Source organism: Antechinus flavipes, chromosome 3, assembly GCF_016432865.1.
Source record: "Antechinus flavipes isolate AdamAnt ecotype Samford, QLD, Australia chromosome 3, AdamAnt_v2, whole genome shotgun sequence".
NCBI lineage: Eukaryota > Metazoa > Chordata > Mammalia > Dasyuromorphia > Dasyuridae > Antechinus > Antechinus flavipes.
Genome location: NC_067400.1, coordinates 561874392 through 561888803, shown reverse-complemented (window position 1 = coordinate 561888803; position 14412 = coordinate 561874392). Strand labels below are relative to the sequence as shown.

Below are 14412 nucleotides of genomic sequence, written 5' to 3'. Positions count from 1 at the left end.
AAAAACACCAATTTGGCATTTATGAAGACTCTGGGATCATGCCCTTAAGCAAGATTTAATTCTTCAAAACGTTTAAGTTTCACTTCTTTGAACTGCCATTTAAAAAGGAAAAAAAAAAAAGGGTAACTTTAAGAGTCTCATAGCTGAGAAAGATTACAACTATTTGAATCCAAGGTCCTTGGTCAAAGAAAGAAGATGCTGAAGGACCTGTTTTCTTAAACCAGAGGTTGGGAATGTCTCGTCCATGGGTTGTATAACAGCCCCTGAAATCACTTACTAAGGCAACTGAAGGCAATGATGACTTGAATACTAGGAACAATCACCTCCCACTGCTTGAGTCCTGTAAGTTGATCATTTTGTATGGATCTCGAATTACATTATAAATATCAAAATAGACCTTGGCAGAAAAAAAAGGTTTCCCATCCCTGTATTAGAGACAAAAAAACTATCCAGTATTAAGCAAGAATCTCTGATTCAGTTTCTAGTTTGACATATAAAACTACTATATGTCAAAGGGGAAAAAATCAAAACAACAATTTTCTTTTAAAACAACATCTTATGACAGGTTTGCAATGACTTTTATAGATGAAGTACTTCAGAATTTAGCAAAATGGTGGAAAGAAAAAAAATTCATATGTCATATACTAAGCTATTTAAAAGCACAAGAGTGCTAGGAAACCAACTAAGATGACAGCTTAAAGAAATGAGTGACCTTTTCCAAAGATATTTTTAACTTTATGACCACTACCTCTAAGAAAAAGTGGAGTCTAGATATAGTTTTGAAACTGAAGGGTATTTCAAGTAGCAAAATCTTTATCTGCATTTCTTTCCTATAGTAACCTATCAAGATCAGCACACCTTTTAGTGAAAAACTCAAAACATTCACCACATTTTCAGCAAACATTCAAAGAAATCAATGTCCATTTAAGATGTACACTCAAGTAGGTTTCTAAACTCCTTTTTTCTATAGATCTTTTTCAAAAGTTGACTTTTCTTCCTCAGCCTTAGGTCAGAAGCTCAGGAAGAGTTGTCTTTCAAAGGAAATAATCTATCCACAAGAGAAAATTCAAATACTGGAGATTACCTGAAAATTAAAGACTCAAAACAAGAAAAAAGACAGAAGATGTAAGGACTAAGACAATATGTCTACACATATATTAAAACTTTATTAATTCAAAACTAAGTAGAAGAAAAATCAGTCTGAATTAATAAAAAGCCCTTGATTTTAAAACATTTATAAAGAAAACTGTGTTTACTAGGAAGAGGCCAGGGTCCCTTCCTAATTAGGGGTAAGAAGACCAGTTTTCCAGTCTTAACTCTTTTCATCTACCCATGCTTAAAAAAAAAGTCCTTGTCAGCTCACTGGAATCTGTTTCCTCAGTCATAAATGAGAAGGGTTATCACCTCTAAGATACTTCCCAATTCTAAAGTTTCAGGACACTATGAAATAAACTTTCATCATGTGGCATATACAGTAAAACTAACGATTACTAAACAAATTAACACCAATTAGAGGTTCTTTCAGACCTACTTTAAGATGCAGACATAGCTAATTTCTAATTATATTAAACAAGTACAAATAAATGAGTACTGAACATAAATAAAACTCATTCTCTCAAATAAGGTAAACATTGCCACTACAATATTGATTATACCATTGTTTTACATAGTTCCCTTATAAAGGAATCAAAGATAAAATTTTACCTATGCCTTTCAACATTTAAAAATAGGTTAAAGAACAGAAATAAAGAATTCAACTAAAAACTCTTTTTCTTTTGATTTCAATAGATATGAAGCTTCCAATCTCATTAATTCTTATACATTGGAAGGATCTGACAATATACAAGCTAATAAAAGATAATTTGGAAAGAGGTCATAAAAGACAAGTTAACATTGCTATTTAATAAAAGGTCCCCAAAAAGTGCACAACCTATCCAATATGTTGATCCAAAAGCATGTTTGAATTCCCTTACCTCAGTCTGCGTTTCCTGGAACGAGACACTGATCGAGATCGAGATCGGGACTTTGAAAAAGAACGAGAACGAGACCTTGATCCAGATCTTGAGCGGGAAGACCGAGACCCTGACTTGGATTTGTTTGTTTTTGACATATCTGAAGGTCACTTTTCAAATACACCTACAGATGAAAAACAAAAGCAAATAAATAACAATAAAAAAATTTAAATTGGATGGCTTGATTTCACCCCCATTCCCCAGTTAATAAGTATATTCTTTCCCTTCCAGCTTCCTCCTGCTTTATCATTTTGATAAAGAGTTTTTAAGGTATAAGGTTTTTTTCTTTCTAATGTTGTAATTGCATATAATTTTCTATTGGTTCAATCACTGGGTGCAGTACAGAATCATCCCTAGATTCACTTCTGTCTGGCAACAGTGAACTTTTGAATAGGTTTATAGCACCTAACAAAGCCAATTCTTAATCAACTGGATAGAACAGGTTCCTGAAAAGTAATTTTTCTTTGTTTCACAACACAACAGCTTCTAGAAGCATCATTTTGCCTGCATAATAATGCCATATCTGTATGCTTAAAAAAATTTTTTTTGGATGTCTTCTTTTTATATTGTGTTAGTTTCCTCCTGCATCTTTCTCTCTTCCCATAAATGGTATTTTTAAAAAAAGATTAACAAAACTGATCAATATATGAAATATTCTGCATCCAAGGACATCCCAAATCTGCAAAGGAGTGGAGATAAAGTAAGGGGGGGGGGGGAGGGAGAGAGATAAGAGGAGCTGCGAAGAATATACAAAACACAAATGCAATGTTGATATTAAATGTGAAACTTGTGCATCAGTTTATTCATGCGATAGTGATAAATCATGATCTTCAAGATTCTCTCCAACCCTAAATCCCATGAGCTTCTGTGTTGTTAGCAGAAGGTGCAATGGATACAACACTGGTTATAGACTTGGGAAGAAGTGACAATCCCCCTCACTCTTATCCCCACCAAGTCACTGAACTTCTGTCTCAGTTTCCTTTTAAAATAATAACCCCTACCTCCCAGGATTATAAGGATCAATTGAGATAAAGTTTGTGAAACGGAGTGGGTAGAGTGGGGTGCTCCTTCCTTTTATATGCTTCTAAATCTGGAAGACTTGGGAAGTGAATATTAGAAGACTTGGGGTAGTACCATTTCTCTTGTTTTATTAGCTACATAGCCTTAGAAAAATTATTCAATCTTTCCCAAATCTTGTTATCCTACGTGCAAAAATGAGAATTGGCATAAGGGTAACCTTTCTCATATTATCGTAAGAAAAGTTGTAATATAAAACAAATGTAAATTATTCACAGTAGAAATGACTAGTCAAATTGCTATGCTTTAGATTTTTTCTTTTTTTTTGATACAAAAACATTTATTTTAAGAACACATCACAAAAAAGAACAAGTCAGTAGTGAAGGCAAAACCACACACATAATTCCAAACTTGAAATCTCCAAGAAGTATTACAAAGATAAAGGCAGAGCTATTAGTTGGAGAAGGCCACAACTTATCAATATGAAATGAAATATATCAACTATCCAAAGACAGACTATCTTATAGGAAATCTATAGTAGTCACACACTGCTACAATGGAAGTTATCTGCATTGTATATATAACATGTCTTATCATGTCTATTTGTGTTTATAGAAAAAAACTGAGCTTTGGGCCTATGATCATTAATCAAGACAAATGTCTAGACAAAATGTCAGAGTGGAAAAGTCTAATAAAGACTTCTCTTATGCTTTCACAAGTCCAAGATCGAGAAACTATGAAATATTTTAACATAAGAACAGGCAATCTTTTCCAAAACATTAATTTTTACGATAGCTTTTTAGTTTTCAAAATACATGCAAAGATAAGTTTCAATATTCATCCTTGCAAAACTCAGTTTCCCAAACCCTTCTCCCCCTTCCTTTTTCTCCCTCTTTCCTCCTCCCCCACATAGCAAACAATCCAACACAGGTTAAACATGTGCAATTTTTCTAAACGTTTTTCCACGTCTATCATGCTGCCCAAGAAGAACTATATCAAAAAGGAAAAAGAAAAAAACAAGGAAACAAACAACAACAACAACAACAACAACAAAAAAGGTGAAAATACCATTGTGATTCACACTCAGTTCCCACTGTCCTCTCTCTGGGTGTAGATGGCTCTCTTCATCACCATTGGAACTGGCCTGAATCATCTCATTGTTGAAGAGAGCCCCGCCCATCAGAATGGATCATCACACAATCTTATTGCTATGTACAATGATCTCCTGATTCTGCTTACTTCACTCAGCATCAGTTCACGTAAGTCTCTCCAGGCCTCCCGGGAATCATCCCGTGATCATTTCTTATAGAACAATAATATTCCATAACATTCATATACCACAATTTATTCAGCCATTCTCTAATTGATGGGCATCCACTCAGTTTCCAGTTTTTGGCACATTTGTGCACATATGGGTCCCTTTCCCTCCTTTAAGATCTCTTTGGGATATAAGCCCAGTAAAAACACTGATGGATCAAAGGGTATGGACGCACAGTTTGACAACTTTTTGAGTATAGTTCCAAATTGCTCTCCAGAATGGTTGGATCCATTTACAGTTCCACTAACAATGCATCAGTGTCCCAGTTTTCCCACATCTCCTCCAACATTCATCATTATTTTTTCCTGTCATTTTAGCCAGTCTGAGAGGCGAGTAGTGGCATCTCAGAGTTGTCTTAATTTACATTTCTCCGATCAACAGTGATTTAGAGCATTTTTTATATGACTAAAATTTTTTTATTTCTTCATCTGAAAGTTATCTGTATCATATCTTTGACCATTTATCAATTGGAGAATGGTTTATATTCTTATAAATCTGAGCCAATTCTCTATGTTTAGAAATGAGGCCTTTATCAGAAACCCACCCCCAGTTTTCTGCTTCCCTTCTAATCTTGATGACATTGGTTTTCTTGATACAGGCATTCTTGATAAAAAGTATATAATATTGTATTGAAAACAAAAAAGATTGAAAAGATTTCAGAAAATCCTGAGTAGCATAAAATTAAGCACAACCAGGAGAATAATTTCTATAAGTACAACAACACTGTAAAGCATACAACTTTGAAAGACTTAATCATCATCAAAGCCCTGTTAACCATATCTCTAGAGGATCTACCCATTAGAAGGTGAAGAAAACTGCATTTTTGGACATAGTCACTATATGAATTTGTTTTACTTGGTTGCTAATTTGTCATAAGGGTTTCTCCCCTTCTTAATCCAGTTAATACAAGTGCTTTCCCCTCTGAGATTACCTTTAAATTACTCTATATACAACCCTGTGAGTATCTAGTTATTTACATACTATCTCCTTCTTTAGATGTGGGCTTCTTAAGGATAGGCATTATTTTTTGCCTTTCTTTGTAACCCTAATGCTGACACAGTAAAATACCAGAGAAATGATAAATAAGTTCTTATAAACGCTTGTTGACTGACTCTTGAAAATATTCATACCCTTTAATTCTTGAGATTCCAGTGCTGGATCCAATAAAGTGAAACATAGAAAAGTCACACCCACATCCATCCCTAAGTATTTAAAGTAGCATTTTTTGTGATAACAAAAAACTGGTCATGAAATAAATGTCCAATGATTGTGGAACAGCTAAATGCACTTACTTCCTTGCTTTGGAGAGCTAGAAATCTATGTGTATTGTATATTGCATATAATGTCACTCAGGTGATAAGTGAATTGGTTTTGCTGAACTGTATTATTTACCCCCTTCTTTTAAAAAAATTCTTTGTTACAAAGGATGTACTGCTGAGTAATGAGGTCCAGAGGGGAGGCATATATTCAAAAACACATGACAAAGATAAAATAAATTTAAATGAAAAATTTAAAAATATGTTAAGTACCTATCACTAATGGCAGCAAGTAAATCGGATTTTTAAGAATTGTTATTTTTATTTTGAATGTAAGGATGTGAGTATCTATTGCAAGTACTTTGAAAATTATAGCAGATGCAATCAATTATTTTTAAATGTTTCACAGCAATTGTAATTGTCCCCTGTCAATATACAAGAGAGTATTTTGGGATATTCTTTCCTATAACAACTCATTTTTGCTTAACAAATTCAGGATTTTTGATGGGAAAATTAGAAAATAGTAGAGCAGAAACTAGGCATTGATCAACAAACATCTAACATCCTATACCAAGATAAGGTTGAAATGAGGTCATGGTTTAGACATAAAGGATATACTATAACCAAATAAGGAGAGCAAGGGATAGGTTACCTGTCAGATCTGTGGAGAAGGAAGAAATTTATGGCCAAAGAAGAATCAGAGAATATTATGAAATACAAAATGGATAATTTTGATTACAAAATACTTGGCAATTCAACATCATGAAAAGTACATCCAAATTGGAGATACTTGACATCAGAATGGTGTTTCTTTTCTTAAGGGAATTTGGCATTTGAATTGCTCACTAATAATTTCACTAGATGAAGAGTCCTAAATATATTACTTCTATCTTCTTCAAATTTCTCTGTTTTGTCTATTTAATAAAAGCTGATATTATTAAAAATTATAAACAGGACAAAATATCACTCAGAATATAAATGAGTCCTGATTACTTTGCAGAAATTCTGACAAGATACTCAAAACAACAACAAAAACATTTGTCTCACATTATTGGATGCATTTAGCATCCAGTCTATTTAGTAGCCAATTGTTCTATTACAAGTTTGACTTGGGACAAATTACTAATGATTTTCTAGCTCAAATGTATTTTTTCCCTTTATTTGAGTCTCAGCACATCATACAGGTTTGTTCTCTGTCTACAATCAATTTTTTTTCCTTTTCATTTAAAACTTTGTATTAAAAAAAGCCATTTGAAAAATGGTGCATTTATATACAACATCACCTCAAATAAAGAGCAGTAAACACTTTCACCCAGAATTTTCCTTATGATTATCAGTGAAACAAATTAAGTATAAAATATATAAAAGCAAATTTGACAAACTCTTAGGAAAACTGATAGTAGTATAGCAGGAAAACAGTTTCAAAAGTGTCCATTCGAAACATGACAGCTCATAAATAAAGGGTAAGGTCATTAACAAATCAAAGGAGCAAGGAAGAAATTACCTATCAGATCTATGGACAGAGAGAGTTCAAGACCAAACCAAAAGACAATTTTGAGTATATAAAAATTAAATTTTTTTCCCCACAAACAAAAACAAAAACAAAAATTAGAAGACACAAACCACTAAATGGGGAAATAATCTTTGCAGAAAGTTGATCTGAAAATTTTGAAATCATATTATGTTATATATTATTTATATATTATATTTTTAAAATATATTAAATAATTCAATAAATCAATCAATTAACAAATATTTATTAACAGTCTATTACATGCTAAGCTTGTGAGTCATTCCCCAAATGTTAACTGATCAAAAGGTATGAACAGGCAATTTTTAAAGGAAGAAAACAAACAAAAAAATACTCTAAACCACTAATGATTAAAGAAATGCAAATTAAAACAACTCTGTCATCTCACAAACATTAGATTGGTAAAGTTGATGATAAAGACCACATAAAAAAGAAAAAGTCTCATACAAAAATATTTAAAGCGCCATTTTTGTGGGGGCAAATTTTTGGAAATAGGTGTCTATTAATGGTTAAAAAGTTACAGTATTTGAACGGGATGAAATGTGATAAAGTAGACAGGATTCAACTTCAACTCTAGCCTCAAGCACTTACCAGTTATTTAACCTTGGTAAATCACTGAACCTGTTTGCCTCAGTTTCCTCAAATGTAATTTGGAATAACAACAGCATCTATCGCACATAGTTATATGAGACTCAAATGAAATATATTTGTAAATCACTTGGTATAAAGTCTGTCACACAGGTGCTATATAAATCTAATTATTATTACTGAAACACAGAAGTATATCAATTGATGAGATGGAATGAACAGAATTAGGAGAATATCGAATAAAATAAAAACAATATAAAGAACTTGGAGAGATAGGAATTGGGATCAAAACAATAACACTATGATACTAACCAAGTGAGCCAAAAGGAGAGAGGTATAGAAGATTAAAACCTGAAAGCCACTTATTTTTAACGTCTTTATTTTATACATGGAAAGACTGAGTCTTTCAGTAACAAAGGCACATAATTCCAGAGGATCCATGATGAAACATGCTACTGATGGTCCAAAAAAAAAAAAAAAAAAAGACAGTGGGAAAAAACAAAAAAGTAGTACATTTCCTAGCTGTGTGACCCTGGGCAAGTCACTTAACCCCAATTGCCGCAGGAAAAAAAGAAAAAGAAAAAGACAGTGGATTAAAGCGTATAGGTAGACAATGCAGTGGGTAAGGAATAGACAGTAAGGACAGGAAGATAATGTTAGGCAAGAGGGAAAGAAGTTGGATTTTCATCTATAGCATTTCTATATAACCAGTTCAAAGCTCCCAAACTTGTGAGGAGATGAGAACTAAGATAGAAAAGAAAAATATAATAATAATTACTGGTAGAAGTACTTCCATTTCCTCACCAACATCCGGACCTGCTTAAGGAACAGCTCCTTTAATTTTACCCTCTGCCAGCATCCTATCAAGAATAAAGCAATGAAGTCTGGAGTAGAGGAATTGTATTCAAAATCCAGTGCTAGCCATGACCACCTGTGTGGAGTTGGGCAAGTAACTTAAACCTTTCTGGGACTCACTCTTTCCATGTATAAAATGAAGACGTTAAAAATAAGTGGTCTTTCAGGTTTTAATCTTCTATACCTTTCTCCTTTTGGCTCAGCTGGTTAGTATCATAGTTGCTATATCAAAGCACTGAAAATAGGCAGAAATACATAAAAATGAAGGTTAAAAAAAACGAGAAATTATTACACAGGGCTACAAAATCAGAAACCTTCTTAAATGTCTCATTTTAAAAATAAAATCAACAAGATACTTCTAAAGTACATAAAGAACAAATTTTAAACCCCAATTTTAACACCAAAATAGTACTAAAAGTCAAACAAGAGATTGACAAAATTTAAAAATTAAACCAAAACTGAAACAAGAAATACCAGGAAATAGTTCTTTGAAAAATAAATATTAAGCCATTAGCTAATTTAATTAAGAAAAAGGAAACCAAATGACCAATATCAAAAATAATAATGATCACTTAACATAGGTGGCACAGTGAATAGAATATTGAGCTTGGAATCTAGAAGACATCTTTCTGAATTCAAATACAACCTCAGATACAATTGTGTGATGCTGGGTAAGACATTTCACCATGTTTGTCTTAGTTATTTCATTTGTAAAATGAACTGGAGAAGGAAATGATAAATCACTGTAATATGTTCGCTAGGAAAAGTCCAAAAGGGATGACAGAGAGCTAGACACAACTGAACTGATTGAACAACTGATGGTTTACAGTTTTTCCCTTTTACATTGTGACTTTGCCCTCATGATTTCAAAATATCACAGGTTGGCATAAGAAATTAAATGGGAATTTTTGGAGAACAGAACACAGAACCTATGACCAAATACTTTTAAGTCAAATTTTATAATAAAGTACTCTAAAAGAAAAAGAAAAAATTCAGACTGATATGAAGGGAGAATCAAAAAATTTTACATGGATTTTCCAGATCTCAGGGATGTTGTACCCCTAACCCTCCACTTTATAGAAGGGATAACTATTGGGAGAGCTGCAGGGGTGCAACTAAAAAACTAATAAAACTGAACAACTTCAGCGAAGTTGCAGGACATTAAACGACAAAAACAACAACCAAAAAAAACCACATCATTCATCAGCATTTTACCAAGTAAACCAAGCTGGAAGAAAAAGAATGAAAAATATAAAATACTTGGGAATCTCACTGCCAAAACATACACACAAACTGTTAGATTACCAAATGCCCTCCGCACAAATAAAGACAAATCTAAATAAGCAGAGAAATAGTGATTGCTCTTAGACAAGTCAATACAATAAATGGCAACCCAACTAAATTAACTTATTCAGTGCCCTACTAACTATGCCAAATAATTACTTTATAGAAGTAAAAAAAAAAGATTAAAATAAAATTCAATTCCTTCATTTCACAGATAAGTGACAGGATAAAGATTCAAACCCAGTTCCACTGATTCCAAAACCAATATTGTCAGACTCACTACCAAAAGAGTACTTGGAGGCCTACCATTTTTTTTTAAAAAATCAGTTAGCTACAAATAATTCTGTTTTCTTGTCCTAGTTAATTTGATCAACTACTTGGAGAGCCTTTTACATTTCATTCATATGAATACACACACATATTTGTGTATATATACATATAAATCTTTATCATTAGTGCCATTCCATTCTTTTAAAAATACATATCAATCTAAGGTTCTCCTGCTGAGAATGAAGTGCTTGGTATAGGAAGTTTGAGAGGAAAAGGGAATTTGGCAAAAACAGCTATGGAGAATTTAATTCAATAAGGATTTACTGAAAACTTTATGCCATCTACTATGCTAGACATTGGAAATAGAAAGACAAAAAGAAAGAATGGCTGCTTTCAAGGATTTCCTATTCTACTGGAAAGAAATACAGTGTGTACATACAAAGTAATTTGTGGGGGGAGGTGACAGATTTAATATTAAGTGGTATTAGTTTAAAGGAACAGTTTCAGAGGCTATTATGCAAGGGTAATAAACAGTGAGTTAAGGATAACTGAGTGACAGGGAAGACCCAAGTAAGTGTGAGAGAATGGGGAATGGCTGTCCGGGAGGGAAGATTTATTCTGGGAAGCTTTCAACTTATAATCATGGGATTCTGTGTGTATCCTTTATAGTAGCAAAGGTAAAATTACCTTGATTATCAATCCTTGAAGAAGATGTATAAACGAGATTGGGGCATACCATTTCTAAACACACAAATATAAATTGAAATATTTTATAAAGCAAAAATTGTAAAGTTCCACTTGTCAGACATCAACAGTTAAGATAATTCTTATCTATTCTAAAGCTTATCTAACTATGGAATTTATCTTATAATTCAGAAAAAAATTATATTAACTCCCTTCTTGCTTTGCTTTACTTGTATTTATAAATGAATAATGATAATACATATATTTCTTTCAATAAAGAAAAGTACTATCCTAATATAAAAAAAAATACATATCAATCTTCCAAAATATACCTGAAAAACTGTTCTAGCATCGTTAACAACTATAGCTATTTATATATAAAGATCAATTTCTTAGGTTTCAATCTCTCCCTATTTACTAGTTCCTTCCCTTTTGCTAACAAAAAGGCTCTCCTCCAACTTAAAACAAATAATCCTAGACTTCCAACATTGTCTCAAATTTTCATCCTATATCTTTCCTCCCTTTCACAATCAAACTCCTAGGACAAAATTATCTATTCCTTTATCTCTACTTCTCTCAACCCTTTATAATGAAGCTTCCAATCATCTCAATTGAAACTCCTCTATCCAAAATTATAAAACATTTTTAGCTGCCAATCTAATAGCTTTTTTCAATTCTCTTCCTTCTTGATCAGGAGTTCTTAACTTGGCGTTCATAAACTGTATGCGTGAAAATATTTTTATAACTGCTATTTCAGAGTAATTATTTTTCCTTGTAATCTTATGTCTTTTAGATACTTAAAAACCTTATTCTGATAAAAAATTCAAAATTCCAAATCAGTTCATATCACAAAGAAAGTTAAAAACATCTGCTCTTGACCAGCGCTATGTGGTTTTGTTGAGTGCGTTCCCCATCTTTATATGATATCCTCTCTGGGTTTTAAGGATACTATTCTCTCTCAATTTGCCTCTTATCTGTTCAACTACTCTATTTTAGTCTCCTTGCAGGATAATCAAATATATCATTCCCCCTAATTCTAGATATTCTCCAGGGCTCTATCCTAAATCCTCTTCTCTTTTACCACATACATGTACTCTCTTGGTGACCTAATCAGTAACCATGAGTTTAATAATCACTTCAGATATGACTATTAGATGATTCACAACCCTATTCTTTTTCCTGTGCATCACCAGCTCCCTATCAGATATTTCAAAATGGATATCTAACAGAGAAAAGGAACTATATGTCAGAATACATGATGTTCTAGATCGCTGCTAACCCATGGGTGTCCTGGGTCCTTTCCTCTTCTCTACAGTATTTCATTTTGTAACTTCATACACTTCCATGGATTCAGTCTCTATGCTACTAATTCTCAAATCTATTTATCCCTAACTTCTCTGCTGACATTAAGTCTCACGTCTCCAGTTGCTTACTGGCCAACTTCAAATGATTGTCCCACAGTGATCTTAAAGTCAACATGTATAAAACAGAATTCTATACAAGTACATAAGAGTTTGTTTCATTTTTGCTACTTTGTATATAAAAGTCTCAGTTATCTCTGAATATTATATCTGCTATAGTCTCCAAACCCTGACCATCTCTAGCCAAATGACCTCAAGAAGAAGCCACTCTTAAGGTTCCAATAGAGACCAAGTATTCAACAGCTCAATGACAAAGCAATATCCTATTCAAAATTGAAGGTTTTGTTACTACCCAACATTTCTCATTCTTACCCCACGCTCTACTCCCAATTCCCTTTATCTCCAATCTGACCTACTTTTTAAACAAAAAAGTTTTGTGTTCTGAAAACTCTTCCCAGAAGAGTCTAATTAATATTGCCTATTTTTATGGAAACCAAACATGCCAACTGAGTAAATACAATTTTTAAAAAGCAAACACGTATCCTCAAAGAAATCAATTTCCAAGAATTGTCTAATGCAAATATCCTGATTCAATGCACAAAGCCTTGGTAAAAATACAAACGCCAACCCAACAAATTCTTACTTTCTCTATAAAAAACAAATCTGGAATTCAGAAAAAAAAATAATTAGGTAAATTATTATGAAGAGATACAACCTTCCTGGAAAGCCATCTATAATAATGCACAAAAAATTACTAAACAGCACATACTCTTTGATTCCACTATCTATCTACAAGGCTTACTCAAAAGATACTCTTAATACTAACTAAATGGGTGCTGTCTCAGTGAAACTGAGATCTGACAAACACCTTAGCTTTAAAAAGGCCAAAATTTCTCATTGCATCCAGGGCCATCTTCGTCAGTCCTGTTCTGTGTCTTAATGTAGATAAATAGATATAAATCTACATTTATAACGTCTCACTGGAAGAAATGAAGCAGGTGACTTTGCACAGTCCTTTCTTACTTAAATCCAACTTACTTGTATGTCATGGCATCACCTCCCTGATATCATAGTCTTCTTCGAGAATAAAGAGCAAACAATATACTCAAAAAAGATCATGGAAACAGAAAATATGATTTCACACACACACACACACACACACACACACACACACACACACACACCTGCACACATGCACTCAAAACAAGCAGTGCTTTCTGTGATGGCCAAAAATAAGACAGAAATTAAACGGATGTCTATCAACTGAGGAATAGCTGGGGTATGAATGTGATGGCATACTATTATCCTGTTAAAATGAGAAAAAAAATGCAAATTTTTCAGAGACAAGGGAAAGACTTAAATGAGCTGAAACAGTAAGCAGAATCAGGATATTTTATATTATAACATCAATATTTTAAAGATTTACAAACTGACAACAAAATGAGCAGAACTAAGAGAACAATTTAAAATGGAAAAAAGCAAACTCTTAAAGTTGTAAAAATTACAATGACCACTTATGATTTGAAATGACAGATAATGAAACATATTGTTCATCTATTGTCAGTGAGGTGATAAAATGCAGAATGAAACATATTTGTATATAATAATTTTTCCCCCCTAACAATGGAGTAAAATGGAGAAAAATAGGTTTTTGGTCATTTAAAATAATTTTTTTACACACAGGCAAGAAGATGCTACAGACACAAGAATGTTGCATGTACTTTCAAATCAGATCCCTATATTGGGATTAACGAGTAAATACTTATTTTTGCTGCTTTTCCTACTTTATTTTCAAAGAGGATCAATGACATCAAGGAGTGATATCTTGACTTGTGCATGAACTGTATTTAAGTTAAGGCAGAGCTGCATAAATAATGTAAAAATAAAACAAATCAATACAATGTTAAAGAATTATTTTGATCAGAATGTGTAGAATGGATGTGGATGGAAATAGACCTGAGGAAGATCAAATGAAAAGCTGTTATAATAATCTAAATAAGGGATAAGGCAAAAAGTGATGAGGACCCAAATCAAAGTATCTCGAGGAGTTGAAATGGTCAGATGCTAAGATATGCTTTGAAGATAGAAATGGCAAGATTTGGCAACTGAGGTAAAGAGTGAAGCCCAAAAAAATGCTGAGATTATGAAATTGGAAGACTGAAAGTATAATAGTGCCTTCACCTGTAAATAGAGAAGATTGGAAGAGAGATAGCTTTCTAGGGAAATAACATTAGTC

The 14412-nt window shown here is 32.9% G+C and overlaps 1 protein-coding gene across 3 annotated transcripts in view; it reads right to left on the bottom strand.

Moving 5' to 3' along the window:
- The window catches only part of THRAP3 (thyroid hormone receptor associated protein 3), an 81004-nt gene that overhangs the window by 21294 nt on the left and 45298 nt on the right, over positions 1–14412 (bottom strand). For all 3 annotated transcript variants that reach the window (XM_051987690.1, XM_051987691.1, XM_051987692.1), the window contains one exon: positions 1974–2136. In XM_051987690.1, coding sequence (XP_051843650.1) covers positions 1974–2110 — 137 coding nt within the window. In that variant the 5' untranslated portion in view covers positions 2111–2136. The remainder of the gene's footprint in view (positions 1–1973; positions 2137–14412) is intronic.